Source organism: Diabrotica virgifera, chromosome 7 (genome assembly GCF_917563875.1).
Source record: "Diabrotica virgifera virgifera chromosome 7, PGI_DIABVI_V3a".
NCBI lineage: Eukaryota > Metazoa > Arthropoda > Insecta > Coleoptera > Chrysomelidae > Diabrotica > Diabrotica virgifera.
The window spans coordinates 225,556,141-225,582,917 of NC_065449.1; the positions used below are offsets into that span (position 1 = coordinate 225,556,141).

The following is a 26,777-nucleotide window of genomic DNA, read 5'->3' on the forward strand; positions in this document are numbered from 1 at the left end:
GTTGACTGCCGCTCTAAATATCTCTGCACTACTGCATTCGAACCATTCCCGTAAGTTCTTAAGCCAGGATGTTCTTCGTCTTCCCACATTTCGCTTTCCTCGGATTTTGCCTTGCATAATAAGTTGTAATAATGAGTATTTTTGCCCTCTCATCACATGTCCCAAGTACTCAAGTTTTCGTCTTTTGATAGTTAGTATTATTTCCGGTTGATTTCCTATCCTTCTAGTTACTTCCACGTTCGACATTCTTTGAATCCATGATATTCGTAGGATTCTTCTGTAACACCAAAATTCAAAGGCGGCCAACTTATTCAAATGGACTTGTTTCAACGTCCACGCTTCCAAGCCATAAAGAAGAGTAGAGAACACGTAACATCGAAGCATCCTTAGGCGTAGTTCTAACCTTATATCCCGACAACAAAGAAACTTTTTAAGTTTAATGAATGATGCACGTGCTATTTCAATACGTGTTTTAATTTCTTTGGTTTGGTCTACATTTGATGTTATCCATGTTCCTAAGTATTTGTAGTTATCCACACTCTCAATCACAGTATCTTCAATAGTTAATTGGAAGTTTACGTGTGCTGATTTAGTTATGATCATGCATTTAGTTTTCTTTAAATTCATCTTCAGTCCGTACTCATGACAGCGTTCATTAAGGCGTTGCATTACGTTCTGTAAATCATTGTTGTTATCTGTTATTATTACTGGATCGTCTGCAAAACGTAAGTTGTTCAAAACTTCTCCATTGATAGATATACCTTCTATTGAATTTGAGAGCGCTTCTTGAAATACCGCTTCACTGTAGACATTGAAAAATAGTGGAGACAGCACGCAACCCTGACGGACTCCTCTCTGTATTTTGATATCTTGGGTGCCCTGGTTGTCAACTCTTATCTTGGCAGTTTGATTCCAATATATATTAGATATAATTTTCATGTCACGACTGTCAATATTTTTGCTTTTTAATATATCTACAAGCTTTTTACGTTGAACTTTATCAAGTGCCTTTTCAAAGTCTACAAAACATAAGTACATATCCTGATTCATGTCCATGCATCTCTGGGCCAGCACATTCAAGCCGAACAAAGCATCTCGTGTGCTCATACCATTTCTAAAGCCAAATTGTGTGTCACTGATTTCATATTGGAGAGTTTTAACAATTCTACTGTGTATTATTTGCAAAAATATTTTAAGTGTGTGATTCATTAAAGATATTGTTCTGTGATCCGAGCAGGTTATTGCACTTGACTTTTTGGGAATTGCTACAAAGGTCGATTGCAGCCATTGTTTGGGAATTGTGGCAGTCTGATATATTAGATTAAAGAGTTCAACCATTACATCAATACAATCGTCATAAATAAGTTTTAATAATTCGATGGGCACATCATCTTTCGTGTTTTTAATGGCATAGATGACTTCGTCTCTTAATATTGGTGGTCCGGTATCCTCTGTGATTTCTAATGACAGTTCTCCTCTTTCATCATTAAAGAGTTGTTGGATGTAATTGGTCCATTGACACAATCTGTCCTTCACGTCAGTAATAATATCCCCTTTATCATTTTTAAGGGTATTCGTTCTTGTGCTTTTTCTAGAACCTGTCATTTCTTTGATTTTTTTGTGTAAATTAAAGCTGTCATACTTTTTATCCAGGTCTTCTATTTCTTTGCATCTGTCGGAGAGCCACTTCTCTTTTGCCTCTCGAATTTTATTTCTGATGTTTCTCTGAATTTCTTTGTATTTATTCGGGTCTTTTGTTTTATGTTTTCTTCGTTCTTCCATAAGTTCAAGAATTTCTACTGTCATCCAAGATTTTGTTTTTTCTCCAAGTGGTTTGAGTGTTTCTTTTCCAACTGATACTAAGGCATGTTGAATTTTTCCCCATTTTTGGTCAACAGTCAGAGCTTTCGCACTATCTTCTTTGACTTTCCTTAAGTTCTCGTTTATTTTAAAATTTTACTTTATAAATATATGGCCGCAAATGATTTATTTTGGAGATACGGGGTGTTGAAATTTGTTTTACAAACTGACGATTTATTTATTTGTCTAAAATCGGTTGAGATATGCAAATGAAATTTGGTGGAATTTAAGAGGTAGTTATTGCCATACATTTTTGACATACAATTAAGAATTTTATATTCACCATTGGCATCCAGCTGCTGGAAAGAATAACGATCAAGAAATCTACAATTTTCTACAGAACCAAACCCCGACAGGAGAAAACACACTACAAGTATCACCCAAAGAAGTTCAAAACATAATCAACAATAATCAAACAAAAAGAAAGCACCTGGCTGCGACATAATCACAGGTGAGTTAATTAAAAATCTACCTCCCAAAGCCATTAAAATGCTAACTCAAGTATGTAATGCGGTATTAAAGCTAAAACACTTCCCAATCAAATGGAAAATTGCGGAAATTATCGTATACAAAAATCAGGAAAACCTCCAAATGCGCCCACTTCATATCGACCAATTAGTTTATTGCCAGTAATGTCTAAAATCATGGAAAAATAATAGAAAAAGGGCCTCTAAAAAAACTAACAGATAGAAATATGATACGCACCCGACCACCAATTTGGCTTTAGGAAAGAGCATGGTACCCTCGAACAAGTTCACAGAGTGGTCAACGTTATAAATAAAACATTTGACGAAAAAAGTTAATGTTCAGCAACATTCCTCGATGTTAACCAGGCTTTTGATAAAGTTTGGCATTAAGGACTGTTGTATAAACTAAAAAAGGACTTACCAGAGGAACTATATATGTTATAGAAGTTCAAGTTGATTCTCAGTTAGAGTTGACTTTTCCTAGTTCGAGTCAACTCCAACTAAAACGAGCAGTAAAAGTTGATTTGAAAAATTTAATTCAACTTTTACTAGTTTGAGTTGACTATTCCTGGATCGATTCAGTAAATGTTGATTATACGAGTATAATCTCACGTGCTTTTTTGTTGACAGCGCGTCTCTTTGTTTCGACCGTTTTAACTACTTATCATGATTTGAACGTATAGGCCAGGAAATGAAGCTGAAAAAATTGCAAAATCTCGCAATTTTTTCGTCCAGCATCGATTTGAACAAAAAATAGATTAGGCTCATTTTACCCTCTAGTTAATTTTCTTTATTGAGCCGTTGTACGCTTTTGGTTTTTTAAGGGTGATAACTACCCCTAATTATTGTAAAAAATTATAACATAACATTTTAGATTTTAATATGGTCAACATTTCGTTTTTATTAGTTAAATAATGGGGCGTTGATTACTTTTAGGGGCGTAAACTAACCCTTATTGTCAAAAATTATATAAAAACATTGTAAACCTTAATATGGGTGGTTTGTTACTAACAGGGATATTTACAATGATCTGGAAACGAAAACCGTCAGTGAAGTGATAGTGGAGTGATAGTACAAAATACATCGTACGTCTTGAAAGCCACGCGAAAGTGCTTGCAGTTAATTTGTTAGATAACAGTCAGGAAACAAAACGGTTAAAGGGACAGACACCATTTGATTTACCGCACATACATTAATATTGTTACAATAGAGTTGTGTGGCGCTGGTCACAATCTCTTCATGTCATTATATCACAGATAAAATCTGCCTATTTTTATATATTATAACAGATTGCCTAATAAACATTGAATAAAAAAAACATTAGCATGCATACGGGTTTTTTTCCTTCCTGGAAGCCGTTTGTGCATGCACCCCGGTCGCACTGCAGCTTTTAAGCTTATTGTGCTTTCTTCCATTTGCTCTCATGACACCCAATCCAATATAGTAGTGCCCTTCACTATCCTGTAAAGGTCCATTGGGTTAGTGCCATATACTGTCGGAATTGGTCTGCAGTCTCCATATACTGGTTGTCTCTTGCGGTACAGAGCCTCGCAATCGCACAATAAATGTCTGACTGTCTCGGTGTCTCTATTGCGTAGCCTGAAACTGAGATCTACGTTATATATGTAGTCCCATCGTGTGTAGGTGCCCTTTTGCTAGAAAGTGTCCAGTTAAGAAACCTGTAGTCATTCTTAGCTGATTCCTGTTCATTTTGAACCGTTCTGCAGCTCTTTTTGCACATATCTGAGGTATAAATCTCTTCGCATGCTTTTGCGTGGGAATTTCTTCCCAGTATTCTTTGTTCTGTCTTCGTATCCAGCCTCTTAATCGGTCTCTGATTGTGCTTTTGGGCACTCCCATTGCCTGTTCTGGACCGAAGTATCTTGTTGCTGATCCTCGTCTAGCAAGTTCATCAGTTTCCTCATTACCAGCGATCCCTTGATATCCGGGCGGCACAAACGAGTTTTACCTCATTATGTTCCACCAGGGTGTCAAGTTCTTCGCGACATTCCCATACAAGCTTTGAGGTTATCCTTGGGTTCTTTAACGCCCTCAAGACCGCTTAGCTGTTTGAACAGATATTGATTTTCGTATTAGTATAAGTCCTCAATCTGTTTATCCGTGCACAGTGCAGGATTGCATAAAACTCTGCCTGAAATACAGAGGTGTATTCTCCTAGTGGGATGGAACCATTATATGTAGTTTCTATCCTCACTCTATACTCCCGATCCCGAACTATCTTCTGTATTGGACCCACCTGTATACCAGGTGTGGTCCTCATACTCCAGATGTCTGAAAGAATCTTCCCATACCTCTCTGGAGTGTATTTCCACCTGGAAAGGTATTTCTATTTCATATTTTCGGATAGAATGATCTGTTATCATCTTCCATATCGGATCCCCGCATAATATATCTTTGATGCTGCAGTGTCCTTTGCCCACTGCAGTTTTGCTTTAATTTCCCTGCAGTCTATGTAACCATATCCTTGCCTCGCCCTTCACTATGATGTGTAAGAGAGAATGGTCTAGTAAGGCTTTTATTGCTGCAGTTGGTGTGCCTCTCATTTCACCTGTTATGCTGAGACAGACAAGCCCTTGTATCTTACTCAACTTCTCTATAGTATTTCTCTGCTGCACCTCTGGCCACCAGACCAACGCTGCATACGTTATTGTGGGCTTTACCATCATGTTGTATATCCAATACATCATGTCCGGTTTAAGTCCCCACGTTCTGCCATGTGTGCGTCTGGTTACCATTAAAGTGGCCATCGTTCATTTGGTTATTTGTTCTAGGTGTTGATTCCACGTAAGCCTTGAGTCTTTATGACTCCGAGATATTTTACCTACTCACAGGCCGATTCCCTCTAACTTTCTTCTTCTCGTGAAGACTACTATTTGGGATTTGTGAGGGCTTACGGACAATCCTACCTCACTTGTCCATTTTGATACTCGTCAGGGTCTGTTGCATATTATCCCTGACCGTTGTATTGAACTTGTCCTGTGCCAGAATGGCAAAATCATCTGCATAGCCCAGGACATTATATGTTTTCCTGTTGAGCGTTCCAATCAGTCCGTTCATAACCAGATTCTACACTAACGGAGATAATACACATCCCTGTGGGCATCCTCCGGCAATCCGTGCTGACATGGTCTCGCCCATTAGTGTTGAATATACCACGCGGCTTTTAAGCATGCATTCTATGCACCTGCAGCTTATTTTTTCCACTCCTTTCAGACGGATGGCCTTTGTGATAGCATCGAATGAGGTGTTTGTTGTTGAAGGCTCCCTCTATGTCGAGAAAGGCTCCCAACATCACCTCTTTGTTTTCCTGAATATACAAATGAGATTTGAACCAGGAGAGATCCTAAAACTACCAATAAGAACACTGTTGGCCTTCGTTGAGGTCACAGGATACATTAAAGTTCAAAGAGAAGAACATGGTTTGGTACAAAGTTCCTATGACCAAGTGCCAGAAACTAACGAGTCTCGCCTGAGTTAAGAAGAAGAAGAAGAAGTCCGTTAGAAAAGGAAGAGTACTAGTCCCCCATCGGGCATCTCGCCAGGCGGAGGATAGGGGAATGATTCCTAGATATGGATGATACCAGGAAATGAAAAACCCTTGGTGGACTAATACTAGAACACATGCAGCGACTGATTCATAGTGGCTGCTGACTAGAAACAGAGAATAGGCAGCAAAAAACAAACTCAACAACATGCAAGGCAAGCGAGATGTTTTAACTGCCATCAACCCTATAATACAACCTATAAAACAGCCAAAATAGGACTAAAAAGAGGAATAACAATAGATATAGACATGGATGAAAATATTCTAAAAATATCTAGTTTTCGTGGTGGTTATCGAAAATATCCATCCACTTATACGTTAATTGGATGGATACAAAACGCCTTGTTTTTTAATTGCTTATTAAAATTCTTATACTTATAACTTAAGTTTATATAAAAAACTTATTACTTATTGTTTTTTGTTTATTTAAGTTTAGAAAACCCTTATCTATCAAATTATCGAATAGGTCTGGATCCCGCGTATGAAAAAAAAGTTGATTAATAGCAAGCTGAAAATTTGTTAATAGCTTAAGGGTGTCTGGTCGGATAAACTTTGATATATGGGAACACTGGAACAGGGGCAGTTTTAATTGTGGAACAGGTTAAAAATTTGGAACGGTCAGACCACGAAAACGGCACATTTATTCTGTCCGACAAAATAAACTTAAACTCTCCGAGCAGAGATTAAACTTTCATGCAAAAATCAGACTGCTATTTATCACCTGTCATAATTCCTGTCATTTGATATATTCTGCATGTTCCTCTCATTAAAACGCGCATTTGGTGATAAATAGCAGTCTGATTTTGGCATGAGAGTTTAATCTCTGTTCGGAGAGTTGGACTTCTGTATGAGCTTTCGTAACGTTCGGTTGTGTGACAGTTCAGTGTGGAAGTGATAATTCAAAAAAACGCAGGCGGCAAAAACAAAATAGGAACTACATAATAGAGGTAACTAACAAATTTCCTATCTGTTGAATTCCTAAATTTCCTGTACTTTCTTTGAATAAAATAAATTATACATTATCTAGTTAGGTAAAAAAGAGACAGCTTTGCATTACACGGTTAATTATGGGGGACTCTACGGGGGGGGCTAACCCCCCCGGTGATGAGGAGATGTTAGATAATATAGAAAACACTGAAAATAATAGTAGTTTAAATAATACACCATTACTTGATAGCAATGCTAATTCAATCACTAATAATAACAATGAAATAAAAAAAGGAAAAAAACATTTCTATTATCAGTACACTGATACTGGTCCCTTTGAGGTATTTATGGAGTCAAAAGGCGATAACGTCGGTAATTATAGTTTTTTGAAATTAGCAAAATACATAAATGACAAAAAAATCGAGAATGTACTTAAACTTAGCAAAAAAGGAAAAAACCGAATTAACGTTGCTTTCAAGAAATGGGAGGATGCTAATAAATTTGTTTTAAATGACGGGGTCAGAAATGATGGATATGAATTGTTTATTCCGGCAAATAACGTAACATGTAGGGGAGTCGTTAATAATGTAGATACTAGTATATCGGATGCAGATCTAATCAAATTTTCGGGATTGGCTTCGGTCAACATTAAAGTACTAGAAATAAGACGATTTAAACGGAAGTCTAAATATGACACGGAGAAATATATTGATACAGAAACGGTCGCATTTACCTTTTCGGGAAAAGTAATCCCGAAGGAAGTGAATATATATGGGATCCCTTTTAGGGTAAAACCATACATGATACCAGTGGTTCAATGTTATCGGTGTTTTCTTTTTGGACACACAAAAAATCTTTGTAGAGGGGGAGAAAAATGCAAAAACTGCGCGGAAAAAATACATGAAGGGGATTGTTCGATGAAATGTTTACATTGTAATAGCAGCTTTCATATAAGTACCTATGAGGAGTGTCCAGAGTATGTGAGACAGCGGAATATTAAGGCTGTCATGTCTCTGGACAATCTTTCATACTACGAGGCATGCGAGAGATTTCCTTATGTTTCTACTAGAAAATCGCAAGAGAATAATATATTCAGAATGAGCCAGGAGGAATTCCCAACATTACATAAAACTCAAACAAATAATTTAGAGACAATTCCCATCAATATGCGATGGATAGAAAATGTAAAGAGTAACCCGGAACACCTGTTTAGTAGAAAAATTGAGAATAACTCAAACAAAAATAAAAGAAAGGCTAATGAAACAAATAAGACATACAATAAAGAAGTACACAATCAATATTTATTATCTCCAAATGGGAGAAGCGAAGAGAGAGCTCGTGCAGTAAACAATGAGACTCCTGGATGTTCCCGTACAGAGCAACTAGAGAGGGACACAGAAAAAACACTGAATGCGATATTAAAAAAACTAGATTGGAAACATAAGGAACATATAATCAATTACTTGAACCAGCTATTTATACATGAAAGCTCATCGAACCAAAAGTTGCTAGATTTAGATGGATATCAAGAATCCACTTATTATCCAATGGAACATAAAAAGTTTAAGCAGTAACTATAACAGTCTGAAATATTTCATAAGCGAACATAGACCCAAATTAATTCTATTAAATGAAACTTGGCTAAAAAATAATCATCACTTCTATCTAAGAGGATATGAAATACATAGGTTGGATCGAGGGGATGGTTATGGTGGCCTAGCTACTGTGGTTCATAATAGTCTGGATCACAAAATAGTATATAGGTATAATAATAATGTTAGTAAAATTCAAATTTTAGCAACAAAAATAATAGATTGGGACATTACAGTTATTAACATTTATATCCATCCTAGGGCAAAAATAAATTTAAATAGTTGGGTTGGACGCATAAATAAAATCAGGGGAAATAAAATTTTAATGGGGGATATGAATGCACATAATGCACTTTGGGGAAGTCAAGTGTCTGTTAATGTTAATGGAAGAATAATTGCTGAATCCTTAGAGGATTTGGATCTAGTTTGCTGCAATGATGGGAGACCCACGCGGATTACCCTACCTGGACAGAATGCCTCAGCGGTAGACCTAACACTAATTTCCTCGGAAATTGCAAATATATGCCAATGGGATGTGTTAGAGGATTCTGGAGGCAGTGATCATTTTCCAACTTCTTGCAAAATCGCAATTGTAAATGAAAATATAGTAACACAAAAAAGTCATAAAAGAAATACAAAGAATGTCAATTGGGAGAATTATGCTTCAAAAATAGAAGACTTGATGAAGAATGGGTGTGAAGACTATAATTCATTTACACAAATTATGGAAATGGTGAGTGATGAGGAAATACCTCTCTCGAAAACAGAAAAATCTATAAGAAAAAAGAAAAGCCCTCCCTGGTGGGATAAGGAATGCTCTAATTTAATAAAAACAAGAAAAGAAAAAATTAAAAAATATAAGGAAGAAGCAAGCAATGAAAATTATATTGAAATCAAAAAAATATTTGCATACAGTAAAAAAATATTTAAAACAAAAAAAAGAAATAGCTTCAAAAGCTTTTGCAATGGATTGACAAGGGACACTCCTCTATCTGAAATATGGCGAACAGTTAAGCTATTCTCCACATCATATCAAAATGCTGTAATCCCTGCTAAACTTCCCAACAAAAACATAGCTCAGAACATATTAAATAATTTGGCAATTGACATAACAGATCCTGAGTTCACGGTTACCCTAACTAACGAGGATGTGGAGGACATTTCAAGGCAAGAAATAATAAGTGTCATAAATAAAAAGGATAAGGCTACTGGCTTAGATCTTGTAACATATAGCATGATAAACAGACTTCCCCTGGTGGCGCTAGATGTATTGTCAAAAATATTTAATCAAATAGTTAAAAGAAACACAGGTTTTCCACAAGAATGGAAAAACACCCTTGTCATTCCCTTTTTAAAACCCAATAGAGACCCTTTATGTGAGGATAATTATAGAAACATAGCTCTAGAGTCATGTGTAGGCAAAATTTTGCAAAATATAATTAAATTAAGAATAGAACAAATAACGGAAAAAAAATCGATACTAAGCCCTAAGCAGTTAGGTTTCAGAAGAAACAAAGGGTGCAACGATAACTTAGCTTTAACAATTAATTATATTAGAACTGGATTTAGTAAAAATTTAAATACAATTGGAATTTTTTTGGATATTAGTAGGGCATATGATAAAGTCAATATATATTTGCTATATAAATACTTATTAAAGTATGACATCCCAATAACTTATGCAAACTTGATCTTGCAATTTTTGCTCAACAGAAATATCTACGTTAAAGACAAATCAAATAATATATTAGGCCCAATGCAAGCATCCACTGGATTGCCTCAAGGGTCTCCACTCAGTCCAATATTATTCAATCTCTATACTAGATCCCTACATGATTTAATAAACCATGAGATGGAGTGTTTTCAATATGCAGATGATTTTGTAATTCTGGTGCAAGGATCTGATATATACAAGCTAATTAATTCCTTAAATACCCATATAATAAATTTACAGGAGTGGTTTGAGAAACACAACTTTAAAATTTCAGCACACAAATCAAAAGCAATAATATTTAGAAAAAGAAGTCAGGCTTATAACTTCCCACATTTGATATATCAAAATATGGAAATTCCATGGAAAAATGAAATAAAGTATCTGGGATTTCATTTACAGTGCAATTTGAATATGACAATTCAAATTAACGACATGATAACTAAAGCAAACAAAGGAATAAATGTCATGAGAGCAATTTGTGGTACAAAATGGGGAGCTGACCCGAACATTCTTTTGAGTTTATACAAAGGAATAGTTAGATCTCATTTAGATTACGCAGCCAATCTTTTAAACCCCTGCAGTAAAAGTTTGATGATGAGGTTGGAACAAGTACAGAATGTTGCCTTGAGAATCGTAACGGGTTGTCTACGTTCTACACCCATCTTAATATTGCAAGCAGAATGTTCAGTAACAACGTTACAAGTTAGAAAGGAGATACTAGCACATAAATATATACTCAAACAAATGCCGGGAAAAAACAATATCATAGTAAAGAGTCTAAATAAGCTAAACGAAGCAATAAATGCAAACAATAGATTCTGGAGGAACAAGGTCATACCAGATTACTCACTAGCATATACAAATATACTCAAAAAAACAAAAAACATAATTAGATATAAAATCAATCCTATATATGAGGTAGAAAGAAAAACTCTTCTATACCCCATTACAATTAAAAGTCTAGAATTTGAAAAATATGAAATTGAATCGAACGAAAGGTTCATAGCTAAATATGGTGGAATATATAATAATCATACCCACGTATATACAGATGGATCAATAGACCCACAAACAAATCAATCGGGATTTGGAATTTACATCCCAAGCATCAATTATAAATATTCGTCACGACTCCATAACTACACACAAATCTGCACAACTGAAATAATAGCGGTATACAAAGCCATGTCGGTATGTATTGAAAAGGAAATCATGAAAGCAGTGATCTTTGTAGATTCAAAAAGTGCCTTATCCAAAATATCTAGTCACAAATGGGACCAAATGGATTATGTAACTATAATGACCAAAAAACTACTGGTAGATGCAAATAATATGGGATTTTCAATAGGATTAGAATGGGTACCGGGACATCAGGGGATTAAAGGCAACGAGGTGGCAGATAGCTTGGCCAATATTGGGAGAGAATTAAGAGTACCATATGATGTAAAAAACATCAGCACAGATATCTTTTGTGTTACAAAAAAGAACATCTTGACTCAATTTTACAATAACTGGTATTCCCAAATTAAAGGTAAATATCCGGACTATTATGGACTGCAGGATAGTTTCCCTATAAAACCTTGGTATAACAAATGTGGATATTTGGGTAGGAACAATATTACTAACCTTAATCGTTTACGAAGTGGACATTGCAAAACTCCTTGTTATCTCCACAAAATAGGCAAAACGGAAACACCGATATGCGAATGCGGTACTATGGGAACATTGGTACACATCATCTTTGAGTGCCCCATAAATAAACATAAAGATATGGATTTGTATCTAGAACTAATAAAAGCTGGAATAGACAGTCCAATATCTTTACAGAGCATTTTATATAAACCCTCGAATAAAGTTATTAAGATAATCAATAAATTTATCAAATTTTTTCAAGTAGATCTATAGAATTTTCAAAAAATAATAATAATAACAATAACAATAAATAAATACTTCAGAAAATACAGGGAATCTCCTAAAATGTCAAAAATTATATTTGTATCCTTAAAATCCTTAATCCTAACCGAAGGTAGCCAGCCCTAAACCTATGTGAAAATGTTTGGAAGCTACCCCCAAACGAGAAAAGTCTTAAGTTAACCTTAAATGTTGTAACACTTTTCCCCCTCTATCTACAGAAAAACAAGAAGAAGGACAAGGAACACATAGGACCAAAAAAAAAATAGATCTGAAGTTGACAGGACACCTGGTTGTGCATTGCCTTGAGCAAGACGCGCATAACCAATAACATGTACTGGGTAAATGATTAAAAAAAAAATCGAAACCCAAAAAAAAAGGAAGAAGAAGAAGAAAGTTCGGAGAGTTTAAGTCTATTCTGTCGGACAAAATAAATGAGCCGTTTTCGTGGTCTGGCCGTTCCAAATTTTTAACCTGTTCCACAATTAAAACTGCCCCTGTTCCAGTGTTCCCATATATCAATGTTTATCCGACTAGACACCCTTAAGCTATTAACAAATTTTCAGCTTGCTATTAATCAACTTTTTTTTCATACACGGGATCCAGACCTAGAAAGTATCCATCCAATTATACGTTAATTATAGTTAATTAGTTATTCAAAGGGCCTTGTTTTTTAATTATTTATCAAACATTTTCATATAACGACTATTTGTTACTTATTTTTATTAGTTTATTTAATTTTTAAAAAACAATTAAAAATAATTAACAAAGTAAAAAATACTATAAATAGAAACTGTACTTAATATATTGGTATTCATTTCCAACAATGTCGTTACCAATGTATATGGTTTACGCCATTTTGCTGCTTTTCATTGCAGGTAAAAATCACTTTTGTAATATATTTTTTTCCTTTCTATTCTTGAGGTTAAATCCTCATTAAATAGAGGAGAAGAGCAAAAAATAGTTGTTATCATTATATCTACACTACTACTTCTACATGTCGGTATACAGGGTGTAACAAAAATACAGGTCATAAATTAAATCACATATTCTAGGACCAAAAATAGTTCGAATGAACCTAACTTACCTTAGTACAAATATGCACATAAAAAAAGTTATAGCCCTTTGAATTTACAAAATGAAAATCGATTTTTTCGAATATATCGAAAACTATTAGAGATTTTTTATTAAAAATGGATATGTTTCATTATTATGGCAGGAGAATCTTAAAGAAAAATTATAGTGAAATTTGTGCTTCCCATAACAATTTTATGGGGGTTTTGTGCCCTTAAACCTCCCCAAACTTTTCTGTACGTTCCAATTAAATTATTATTGTGGTACCATTAGTTAAATTCAATATTTTTAAAACTTTTTTGGCTCTTAGTATTTTTTCGATAATGCATTTTTTATCGAGTTGTGGCTTCTTTTTTAATATGTGTACATAAAAATTTTATGGGGGTTTTGTTCCTTTAAACCCCCCAAATGTTTGTGTACGCTTCAATACCATTAGTTAAACAAAATGTTTTTAAAACTTTTTGCCTCTTTGTATTTTTTCGAGAAGGCAACTTTTATCGAGATATGGCTTCTTTTTTAATATGGTTCAAAATATACCTAAAAATGTAAATCATACATAAGCTTTCATATTATTACCAAGTCTCCATAATCGTACTTAACCATATACAAATATGTGGTGGATTTGAAAAATATTCAAAATATCTCGATAAAAACTGAATTTTCGAAAAAGTACTAAGAGCCAAAAAAGTTTTAAAAATATTGTGTTTAAGTAATGGTACTACAATAATAATTTAATTGGAACGTACACAAAAGTTTGGGGGGGTTTAAAGGAACTAAACCCCCATAAAATTTATATAGGGTGTCCAAATTTGACTATAATTTTTTGTTAAGATGCTACTGTCATAAGAATGCCATATGTCCATTTTCAATAAAAAATCTTTAATAGTTTTCGATATATTGGAAAAAATCGATTTTTATTTTGTAACTTCAAAGGATTGTAACTTTTTTTATATGCACATTTGTACTAAGGCAAGTTAGGTTCAATCAAACTATTTTTGGTCCCAGAATATGCGATTAAATTTATGACCTGTATTTTCGTTACACCCAGTATAACGTTTTCCGCCGTTTTCCGATTTCCAATCGCCACTTCGTCCGGTTGTTCCATAGGTCCTCTTCTATGTCTCTTTCTCTCAGTTTTTTGTCCATTCCTTCGCTCCAACTTTTGCTCGGTCCACCTCGTTTTCTCTTTCCTTCTGGTTGCCATTTTAGTATTTCCTTTGATATTCGTTGTTCATCCACACTTTTGTATATGTCCGAATCATACAAGTTGTTTTGTTGATAAGTCATCTGTGATTGTTCGTTGTGTTCCCATTATTTCTCTAATGCGTTTGTTGGTAATCCTTTCCCTTCTAGATCTTCCTGTTGATTTTCTCCAAAAATCCATTTTCGTTGCTCTGAGCGTTGCCAGTATTCTTTTTTCAGTGGTCATAACTCACAGCTAGGTATTGCAATCCAGCAGCATTTTCAATCCAGCTGGATTTTTGCAAAATTGGTCTAAATCCAGCGTGTGTCCAGCAAAATGTCGAATTAAAATAATAAAAACACGATTTTAATGTTTAGTCCACTGAAATGTTACATTTAGTGTGCATTTCTTAGAGGAGTCAATTTTATTTTTTTAAAGTGTAGGGGGGTTCAATAGAAGCTTAAGTTCAAGTTTTTGGGGTTGGGGCCCTTGTCCCCCGGCCGCCATCTTGGAAAAAGTGGTGAAAAGGGCTTTCGCGCTGTATCTCGTAAACTAGCCACCCTACAGAAAATTTAATTTCACATAAAATGAAGCAAATTAAATTTTATATAATTTTGTGTCTATTACTTTTTATCGTAAAGTAACCAACAAAAAAGTTATAAACAAAAATAAGAGAAAATTTTGTAAGAAATTTATTTTGGAAGTTATAACTTTTTTTACGTTCATTTCACAATAAAATAACATCATAGCGATTTTGTAGAGGATTTTTCAATAAACAATTTTCACTATAAAGTTGTTTAATTTTATTTATTATCTAGGTTTTACAGCGCTTCAAACTTGACGAGATTCTCGAATTCTCGTAGAAAAATAATGCTTTTCTATCTATATATTAGACAAGTATATTCAAATGGGAAATAAGCCACAATTTTACCTAAAAATGATTTTATTAACGTTTCGACGCCCAAGTCGGGTGTCGTTGTCAAAATACAAAAAAATTTTATTATAAAAATATATAAAAAAAATATTTTTTTGTATTTTGACATCGACACCCGACTTGGGCGTCGAAACGTTAATAAAATCATTTTTAGGTAAAATTGTGGCTTATTTCCCATTTGAATATACTTGATTATAAAAATGCCACAAGAAAATAGCTTCAGAACTATATATTAGACGAGCGGCATTAACCGTTATGCCAACCACGAAAATAAAATTTAAGGTGAATGATCAATTTTGATCTATTTTTATGTTTTCGAGGTCGCTGAATCCGAATATGAAGTTTATTTTTATCTAGAGTTGGTGGAACATGTTAAAAAAATAAATTTTATACAAAAATGCCAAAAATCAATTTTGATGATTTTTCAAATTTACCTCGCTGTATCTTTGGTCGCTGTAAATATTTCCTTTTAAAAAATTTACTGTGTCATCTTTGAAGTATGTAGATAACAATGAAATTTGTCCAAAATGTTTGAACATATTAAAAAAGAAGTTGTTAATTTATTAACATTTTGTCATCATATTTAGTTAGTTTCATGTTTACTTAAAAAAGTTGAGTGACAAACTTTTTAGTTTATAATTTTAACCAACACAAGAATAAAATATAGTTCATGAAGAAGTTTTTTGGAAAATTTTAAATCAAAATATATAATAGGAAAAAAGTTATGTTACTTCACATACAAGCGGCACACCCCAAAAAACGCTTATATCTCGGGGTCCTGACCACGGTGTGGTAAATGGCTAATTTTTATCATACTCTATGATTTTGATATCAAAAATTGTTTTTTTGCTCTGCTTAAGAATTTTGCATTTTGCGGTTGCGTCATTCTTCTTCTGAAGCGACGAATTTGTCCTCAAACAACTTCTTGGGCCTTTTCTATATATGCTTAGAGTTATAAGTTTTATAGTGGGAAGAAAGGTCAAAAACAGATTAATAATAGCATAGAAATGTTAAAATCATAATAAATTGTATAAATAAAAAATATATATAGATAGAAAAGTAAGCCTAACTTTTGTTTTTATTGTATCCCTATGAGCATTCGAGAATCTGGTCAAGTTTGGAGCGCTGTAAAACCTATATAAATAAATAGAATTAAACAACTTTATAGTTGAAATTGTTCGCTGAAAAACCCTCTATAAAATTGCTAAAATGTTATTTTATTTTAAAATGAACTGAAAAAAAGTTATAACCTCCAAAACAAACTTGTTAAAAAAAATTTACATATTTTTGGTTATATCTTTTTTTGTTGGTCACTTGACGATAAAAAGTAATAGAAACAAAATTGTGAAAAATTTAATTTGCTACATTTTATATATAATTAGATTTTCCGTAGGGTTGGTAGTTTACGAGATATAGCGCGAAACCCCTTTGCACTCCATTTCCAAGATGGCGACCGGGGGACAAGGATGGCGACCCCAAAAACTTTTTTGTCTGTATTCTAAATTTCTAAATAACAGAAACATGAATTATTTAGTTTTTTGGAAGTGAGACCTTAAAAAACATATTTTATCTATCGTCTAACCTACTTCGCACAGAACTGCACATATAGCCGGTTGCGGACAAAAACCCTTTCAGCATCTATGCTGGTCGGTTTTAAGGTCATCAAATAGTCATAGACCATGGACAAATGATCGTCTTTGACTCTTTGTCTTATAAACGGCCATTTCCTTTTCCAAAATCTTTTCGTCATCTTTTAGAGAACCAGTTTTTTTTTTGATTATAAAATTTTTCTTTTTCTCGTTTTAATTAAATCTCAAGTTATTGTTCCAAATTAAAACTCACGGGCCCCGCATTAGTTAGCCCATCTTCTTTCAGTATGTCCTCTTGCATTGGTTCCACAATCACTTGTTTATTTATACGACAACAAATTTTTCATCTTTTTTCGCATTGCATTCTTTTTCGGCATGGGGAAATAACCAGGATTGTTTAGTCCTTCGTCATACTTTTTTGGATTTTGTAAGTACACTAATTAATGTGCCTATAATTTCAGAGAGGCGCCGTTCCGCAATTCCTCGCTAGAGGAATGCTCGAGTACTGGCTATTTAGTTTGTCTAAGACAAATTTCATGGTTGTGTCGGCCGTTATCAAAGTGGACTCTCTTCTCCAAAGAGCTTCTACAGCCAGTTTCACCTGTTAAAGAGCGGCGATCAAGTCATTGATTATTGTCCACTCGCCAGCAGAGAATATTAGCGCCGAATCAATGTCTATTAACGCTTTATATATGCAAACTTTTAGACTGTAGAAACTTTCCAGCATACTGAACTACATACTGCTAGCGCGATAGAATGGCAACTTACCGACTAACGGCGTGGAATAAAGAGGCTATTGAAGACATTAAGTAACTTTTTTTGAATTTGACACATTTGCGGATTCGCGTTGCTGGATGCAGCACGGTCCGCTGGATCCAGCATTTAAAAAAAGCGCTGGATCCAGCTGGATTGCAGGATGCTGGATCCAGTAATTGCAATCTCTACTCACAGCTGCATAGAGTGATACTTTTCACTATAATCTCATATATCCTCTTTTTATTTTCTTTGCTGATGGATTGGTTCCATAAAATGTTGTTTAATATTCTAAAGGTTTTTCTACCTGCCGTATTTGTCTCTCTTATGGCTTTCTGTAATGATCCATCGTGCGAAATATTGATACCTATTTATTTGTAATCATAGCAGTGCTTTATCGTGGCATTGTCGTTTAATATGAGATCTTTATGTTCTCCTTCAATGCACAAAATATCCGGTTTTCTTTTTATTTACTTCTAGACCACATACATCATAGTCTTCAATTAATTTTCGTGCCATACAGTTTTAATCGTCATAATCTTGAGTCATTATAACTTGATCATCAGCAAATAGGCGAGGCAACGAACACTAAGGAACATTAAGGAATTTTGTGAAGTAATATGAATCGTCATGCAACTTTTTGCATTCGATTCGAGAGAGTGTCAGGCAATTTTGTGAACTAAATTGATCTCCGGCAAAAAAATTTGTGCATGAGAAAATGCATTTTCAAAGTGCATCCCGAAGAGATGGAAAATGAGACATTTAGAACTCAGAAAACATTGACGGAAATGAGTTCAAATTTTATACTTGGAGGTCACTGAACACGAATTTCATGACGGCGGTGGTCTCGGAGGTACGTGGTGCCCAGGGTGGAACTCGTCGCCTGGGACGATTGAATAATTTGCGGGACGATCGAATAATTCGCGAAATTAAGATTGGATCGAAAAACTAAAAAGTACTTGTCCAATATTTTTCAAAAATCTAGAGAATGGCACTAAACACGACCCCCCCCCCACTCCACCCTCTGAAGTTGGGGTAGGGGTAACCTTAACATCTTAAATGGAAACCCCCATTTGTTATTGCAGAATTGGATTGCTTACGTAAAAAGAAGAAACTTTTATTGAAGACATTTTTTAGAATTCTGGGTATATGGCGGTATAATCGGAAAAAACGATTTATCGTGATACCATAGGTAAATTATAGAAAGGGTCTAATATCTCGAGAAATACACTTCCAAAAAAAAAACCAAAAAATACGTGTTTAATATTTTTCAAGAACCTATCGAGTAACGTCCCTCCACTTCACCCCCTGAAGGTGGGGTGGGGGTAGCTTTAAAATCAAATAGGGATCCCCATGTTTTATTGCAGATTTGGATTCCTCATGAAAAAATAGTAACATTTATTCGAAACATTTTTTAGAATTGTTGATAGATGACGCTAATAAATTGTGTTTTTCCGATTATAGCGCCATCTATCCATAATTCTAAAAAATGTCTCGAATAAAAGTTACTTATTTTTACGTAAGGAATCCAAATCTGCAATAAAAGATGGGATCTTCTATTTAAGATTTTAAATTTACCCTCACCCCACCTCCAGGTTGTGGAGTGGAGAGTCGTGTTTGATGTTATTCGATAGGTTCTTGAAACCATATTCTTCTATTTCATTGAATATTGAAGACTTTGCGGCATTGCCCACAGTAGAATAATTATTTCGCGCAACAACCGATAGAGAGAGGTCTCAGGAAATTGTAAACATGATGACGGCAACATCTGAATACAGATACGGCACCTAAAGAAGAAGAAGGCATCGCCTTCTAGTTTTTTTTCTCAACAATGCTCTGTATTTGTATTTGGTTCCAAATCAAGTCGAATTTCTGCGTTGAATCAAGATACAAGTGTCATAACTTATTTATCCCTGGCTTACGGTTTGTGAAAACCGGTATGTCGTATGATCTTCTGCAGTCTCAATTACTTTCTCTCTGAGATAAATCCAAGTTATTTCAAGATCGCCATCTACTTGATCTAAAGGAAGGTTTTCTTCTTGTTAGAATTCATTGATTTTTAAGGATATGATCTTTCTTAAGAGTATCCGTTTAAGGACTTTGCTCTAATTCTGTTCGTGATCAATAATTTTAGTGTCCAAACTTCTGCATCACACAAAAGTACAGACCAAACATAGCAAACATAGCAGCTAACCATTTCTTGTCGTAATTATATATTGAGATGACTGTTGTAAAGAAATTACTCCATTTTTGTAAAAGTAGTGTTAGTCATTCATTGCTAATCTGTGTTTTGTTTCTATGTATGGGTCTAGTTGGCCCATTATGATCGTCCCCAAATATGGAATTTTGTGAACTTTTTCAGGTTGGGCTCCACTTAATTGAAGACCTGCGGGATCTTCACATCTGAATGTGAGTTACGACTAAGAAATAAAAACTGGGTTTTGTTGGAATTCATTTTCATACCTATTTTCTTTATCGTCTGCGTATCCAATAATTACATTAAGTAGTTCCCCGTTGATTAATATTCCATGACTGACTCTCAAGTGCCTTTTTAAATAACTGGTAAATATATCATGTAAACATTGAACAATATTGGCGATAAAATCCAACCTTGTCTAACTCCTCGTTTTAGGAGATTTCGTCGGTGTAGTTATCTCCAATATTTACGACAGCAGTTTGATTCCAGTACAAATTTTTAATAACATAAAAATATCTTTGTCATTTATTCCTATATATTTAGCATCTGCATTATTTTAACATGCTTACTTTATCGTATGCCTTTTTGAAGTCCACGAAGAATGCAAATACATCTATTATTCGATTACTGCGTTTTGTAATAGGAAGTTTAGCGCAAAAAGTACCTCCTTGGACCTTATAACATTTCTAAAACCAAATTTTGTATCTTTGAGATCTTGTTTTTATTTGCGTCTAATTCTGTTGGGAAGTATTCTTAGGAAAATCTTAAAAGTGTAGCTCAGCTGGCCAACGAATAGACATCCTGAGCATTTTCTGGCATCGTAAAGATCTCATTCTCCTCCTAAGTTCCTTCTCTATTGAAGTTGGCGACCAATATGGCAAATTTTTCTCTGTTCTGGTCTTGCTGAATTAAGTAATTCCCTGTTGTGTGGGTCCAACCTCTGATGTTTCGGAGCCAGGATTTTTTCTTTCTTACTATACCCCTTTTACCTTCGATTTTGCCTTCTAATATTACCTGGAGCTGCTCAAATCGTTATGGCGCATTATGTGTCCTAGATATCACGATTTTCTAATTTTCACTGTATTAACCAGATGAGGGAGTGTGTTCATTGTTTCCAGTACTTCTTCATTCGTAGTTTTGCTGGTCGAGCTTATTCTTAGCATTCGGCAGTACAACCACATTTCCAATGAATTCAGTTTGTTGACGTCATACTGTTTTAATGTCCAGGTCTCACAGCCATATAATAATTGAGACCAACCGACTTAATCTCAATCTAATTGTGACTGATAGCTTGGTGTTAGAGAGCTTGCTATTTCAATGCGTCTTCTAATTTCTTTTGAGTGGTCTAGCTGACTATTTAGCTCTCTGTCCAGGTATATGAAGCTTTGGGAACTCCGAACAGTTGGTACCATTTATTTGTACGTTGGGTGTAATATGTGTCTGGGGGTTATTGTGGAATACCATGATTTTGGTTTTGGAGAAGTTAATGTCCAAGCCCAGCCCGTGACTTTCTTCGGATAATATGCTCATCAATATAATTTTAGTTGGTCTTCTAGACGGAGAGGCAGCGCTGAAAAATCTATTTGAATTTACTAAAGCTAGATTTTTCACAGTTGATTACTGTGAGTGTGTAGAGAAACATACTGCAGTCGGTCAAGCGAAACGTAGAACAGGGGTTACTGAGAGGGTATCAAATTTGCTTTCCCACGAATTTAATTATTTCCATTTACTAAGACTGAAAATCAGTACACACATTCTAAATTAAATATAAATAAAAGTTATTATAGTCGGTCAACTGTATGACGGGACAGAGCCGGTCGGTCGGCCCCAATAGTCGATTGAGGAAATAAATCATTTTGGCTCGCAATTTCGTCCAGCATGGATTTACTTGAAATTTTTACAGAATGTAGGGAATAGTCCAAGGATCATTTTCTATACCATGCCGCTATCATACGCTAAAACCTTGGGGGTGGTTGCCAGCCCATCTCGGGGGTGGGAATTTTTTATTACATTTTAATGATGTAGTTCGATGCAAAAAGTGATTCTAAGAAAAAAATGTTTTTTACATTTTATTCGTAAAACTAATATTTTTCGAGTTATTCGCGCTTGAAAATAACAGTTTTTCGACGAAAAAATCGACTTTTTTAGAGGGTTTTTTGAGAATACCTCGAAAAATATGCATTTAATCAAAAAAGCTGTCAATATCAAAATTATATCTTTTAGTAACACAAATCAAATTATTTCCCAATAATATCTTTAAGACCAATACATACCGAGATACAGCATGTTAAAGGTTAGCTTTTTTCGTCAAATGCATAATGAGAAATATTCAAAGCCAAATAATAGGACAAATTTGCATTTTCGAGAAAAACTTAAATAATCTTTTTTCAAGTATACAATTAGAACTTTCAAAAAAATAGTAAAAGTTTCTAGCATGAAAATTAAGCGACTTATAATCAAAAAAATGTCGGTACCTGTTCTCCTCTACGAAAAAATCACTGAAAACAACCCCCTAACTACCTTCCTAATTCAAAATTGGTCTTCACGTTTCTGTAGTTCCTTTTATATTTATATTATCGATACACTTAAGGAGTTTGACCCATTTAAAATGCCTAATTTTGAAAAAATATTATATCTCACTGTGTACTGATTTTCAGCCTTAGTAAATTGATTTAATTACCTTCGTAGGAAATCAACTTTGATTCCCTCTCAGTAATGAGACCCCTCAAAAATAATTTTGTAGGATTTTTAAAGAGCTATTAGACTGTGTAAATTAAATTCCGTAAGATGCCTTAGTTTTTAATTGGGGCGGGTTTAAAAGGCTCGAATAAGGGGGGTGTTTGCTGGTAAATAGAGGTTTGAAACAGCTGTATCTGGCTAACTGTTCACTGTAATGAAAATCTATGCATAGGGTAATTTTAGTCATTAAAAAAGCTACAATTTAGTAGTTAGTAATTTTTTTTATATCTTCAGTATTTTCGTAGGTATTTTGAAGTAAAAGGTGAAAAATACCAAATTGCAAAAAATCAATTTTTCCTTAAACTCCAATTTTTCCAAAATTAGGCATTTTAAATAGGTCAAACTCCTTGAGTGTATTGAAAATATAAATATAAAAGGAACTACAGAAAGGTGAAGACCAATTTTGAATTAGGAAGGTAGTTATGGGGTTGTTTTCACTGATTTTTTCATAGAGAAAAGTAGGTACCGTCATCTTAATCTTCTTAATAATTCTTAATAAGTCGCTTAATTTTCATACTACAAACTTTTTATTATTTTTTTTGGAAGGTCTAGTTATATACTTGAAAAAAGATTATTTAATTTTTCCTCGAAAAATGCAAATCTTTCCCATTATTTGGCTTTGAATATTTCAAATTATGCATTTGACGAAAAAAGCTAACTTTTAACATGCTGTATCTCGGTTTGTATTGGTCTTAAAGATATTATAGGAAAAGAATTTGGTTTTTGTTACTAAAAGATACAATTTGGATATCTACAATTTTTTTGATTAAATGAATATTTTTCGAGGTATTTTCGAAAAACTCTCTAAAAAAGTCGATTTTTTCGTTGAAAAACTCTTATTTTCAAGCGCGAATAACCCAAAAAAAAAATTTTAGTTTTACGAAGAAAATGAAAAAAACATTTTTTTCTTAGAATCACTTTTTCCATTGAATTACATGGTTAAAATGTAATAAAAAATTCCCACCCATGGGGTGGCAACCACCCCCAAGGTTTTAGCGTATGATAGCGGCATGATATAGGACATGATCCTTGGACTATTCCCTACCTTCTGTGAAAATTTCAAGTAAATCCATGCTGGACGAAAAAATTGCGAGCCAAAATGCTTTATTTCCTCAATCGACTATTGGGGCCGACCGACCGGTTCTGTCCCGTCATACAGCTGACCGACTATAATAACTTATTTATATTTAATTTAGAATGTGTGTACTGATTTTCAGCCTTAGTAAATGGAAATAATTACCTTCGTAGTAAAGCAACTTTGATACCCTCTCAGTAACTCCCGTTCTACGTTTCGCTTGACCGACCGCAGTATGTTTCTCTACACACCCACAGTAATCAACTGTGAAAAATCTAGCTTTAGTAAATTCAAATAGATTTTTCAGCGCTGCCTCTTGGTCTATTCTGTTTCCGCTAAGTTGTGAAGATCTAAATTTAATTAATTTATTACTAAAGACTGGATTATATGCAAAATGCATATACATATATATGCTGCATATTTCTCATGTTTTTCATAAATGCATATGCCTTGCATATTTGGAGATTTAAGAGCATATAAATGCATATTTTGATGGGAATTTACTCTACCCCATTTAAAAATAAGGTATATATTAGTAACATCAACATCCATTAAAATAAAATGTGAAAGTAAATATTTTGCTGTTAAGCTCCTTTGTTGTTGTACCCATAAACATAATGGGCGTTATTTATAGCTGCAGGTATCATTATCCGGATATTTAAGATTTATAGACTTCTCAGAATTTACAAATTACCTAAGTAAATACCGATTATATTTTGAATAACATTACAAATATTACCTGTACTTTCTGCTGGTGTCGGCCAACTATGAATTATTCTGGGAAAACCAACCAAAACGAAATTTTAAGCATTTTAAGGGTAGGATAGATTATTTTATTTTATGAATGGTTAGTCTTAAATCAATCGCCGATTATTCAACTTTTGTGATTGCAAGTTATTGACTATACTGTGTAAAAAAATCATTTTATTATTATTGTGAAAATGCCTAAAGTAGCAAGGGAAAAATCAAGTCTTCTCAGAAGTTGGATTGGAAGTAACAATCATCTAAAAGTTATCGACAGTGAAAGTATGTTTTGCACCATTTGTGATAAAAAGGTAAGTTCTCCACTTCAATAGATTTTTAAACTTATCAAACTTCTTTGCACATCTATGTGTCTGTCTATTCTAAAATGACAAACCGTCCCATTTCTTCAAAAACTGTTTTTTAAAGTTCGCAACGATTTGGCTTATACAGAGCGAGGTGTTGAGAGTGGCCCACCCTGTATACTACGGTACACTGACTGTACTTTATTGTTTGACGATTTCAATTTCACTTTGAGAAATAAAAAAAAATTGGGGGAGGTTTAAAAAGTTTGATCATTTTAATGTAGGTATCTATTTACGAAAACATCTAAAACATCATTATCATTATATTCCAGATTCCATGTCAAAAGAAATTCCAAGTAGTTCAACACATAAAAACTTCACTTCACCAAACTAAGCTATCAAAAAATGATAATAAACCTCGCCAGCAGATTCTACAGAACAGTTTGCAGATTCAGAATACGTCAGTTGGGCAAGAAACCTTTGCAAAGGATTTATGCCATTTTTTTTTGAACTGCAATATCCCTCTGCACAAGTTAGAACATAAATCGTGTCAAAACTTTTTAAAAACTTATTGCAAGATTAAAGATAAACCAGCTCAAATACCAAGTTCTTCAACTCTTCGGAAAAAATATGTCAGTGCATGTTACAAAGATGTGATGACGAGTATTAAAAATCAGTTAAAAGCCGAATATCTTTGGATTTCCGTCGACGAAACAACGGATACAAAGGGTCGACAAATTGCGAATCTAATTGTTGGAGTTCTTAACGACTCTGGCGATTTTAAAAACTCATACTTAATTAGTGTAAAATGTTTGGAAAAAACAAACTATGCTACAATAGCTAGATTTGTTAACGAATCCCTAACAAATTTTTTTTTACCTGATCAAGTACCATTTGAAAAAATATTATTAATGCTTAGTGATGCCGCCTCATATATGATGAAAGCTGCATCCAATCTTAAAATCTTTTTCCCTAATTTAATTCACTGTACATGTTTGGCGCACGGCCTAAACAGAGTTGCAGAGAAAGTTAGAATTGAATTTCCCAATGTAAACACCTTAATAAATAATGTAAAAAAAGTATTTCTGAAAGCACCACTACGTGTACAGGTATATAGGGAGATGCTTCCCGATATTCCTTTACCACCAGAACCAGTATTAACCAGATGGGGAACTTGGCTTAAAAGTGCTATATTTTTATCTGAACACTACGACGACATCAAAAGCGTTATTTCAAGTTTTGATCCGACTTGTACCGCTATTGATAACTGTCAAAATATTTTTAAAGAAAAGTCTATTAAAAATCAATTGTTGTATATAAAATCGAATTTCGATATCATTGAAAGTTCAATTACAAAATTAGAGGCTCAAAATTTATGTCTTCACAATAGTATGTCTATTGTTGATTCGGTTAAACAGAAAATAACAAATCTGAATGGGGAAATTGGAGTAAAAATTAAAGATAAACTTGATGACGTTTTAAACAAAAATGAGGGTTTCACTTTATTGCGTTCAATAAATAATATAATCAATTTTGGAAACTTCGATGAAAATATTAATATGGATCCGTCTCTAATAGCAAAGTTTAAATATGCCCCAATTACATCTTGTGACGTTGAGAGATCTTTTTCTGCCTATAAACAAATATTAACAGATAGAAGACATAATATTAGTTTAGAAAATATGAATCAATATATGATTATTTATTGTAACAATAAAAATATGTAAATTTGTTTTATTGTACTCTTTTTATAATATTAGTTTAGAAAATATGAATCAATATTGTAACAATAAAAATATGTACATTTATTTTATTGTACTCTTATTTATCTTGTGGTCAAAATAAAATATTTTGCCGTTTTATTTGTCACAAAACCTGAAGTTAAAAAATATATTAAGAAATAATAATACAATTTGGTTTAAATTCAAACCTATTTATTTATTTTTATTATTTTTTATTTATTTATGTATTTAACGTAAACCATAAAATTATTCATATAAAAATAAGTGCATATATAAATGCATATTTGCATGTTAATTGTGCATATTCAGCTTGTTTTAAAATGCATATTGCATGCATATTTTAGACATTTTTTAGTGCATATTTTCCAGTCTCTATTTATTACTAAATTAAAATCGTATACAATTTTAG

At 33.8% G+C, this 26,777-nt stretch overlaps 2 protein-coding genes across 3 annotated transcripts in view; one reads left to right on the top strand and one right to left on the bottom strand.

The window, feature by feature from the left end:
• The window catches only part of LOC114348778 (uncharacterized), an 882,222-nt gene that overhangs the window by 379,278 nt on the left and 476,167 nt on the right, over positions 1 to 26,777 (bottom strand). The window lies entirely within an intron of this gene.
• The window catches only part of LOC114348726 (uncharacterized), a 45,809-nt gene continuing 31,802 nt past the window's right edge, over positions 12,771 to 26,777 (top strand). Inside the window, exon 1 of the mRNA XM_028299233.2 lies at positions 12,771 to 12,914. Within this exon, the coding sequence (XP_028155034.2) occupies positions 12,863 to 12,914 (52 nt within the window). The 5' untranslated portion in view covers positions 12,771 to 12,862. The remainder of the gene's footprint in view (positions 12,915 to 26,777) is intronic.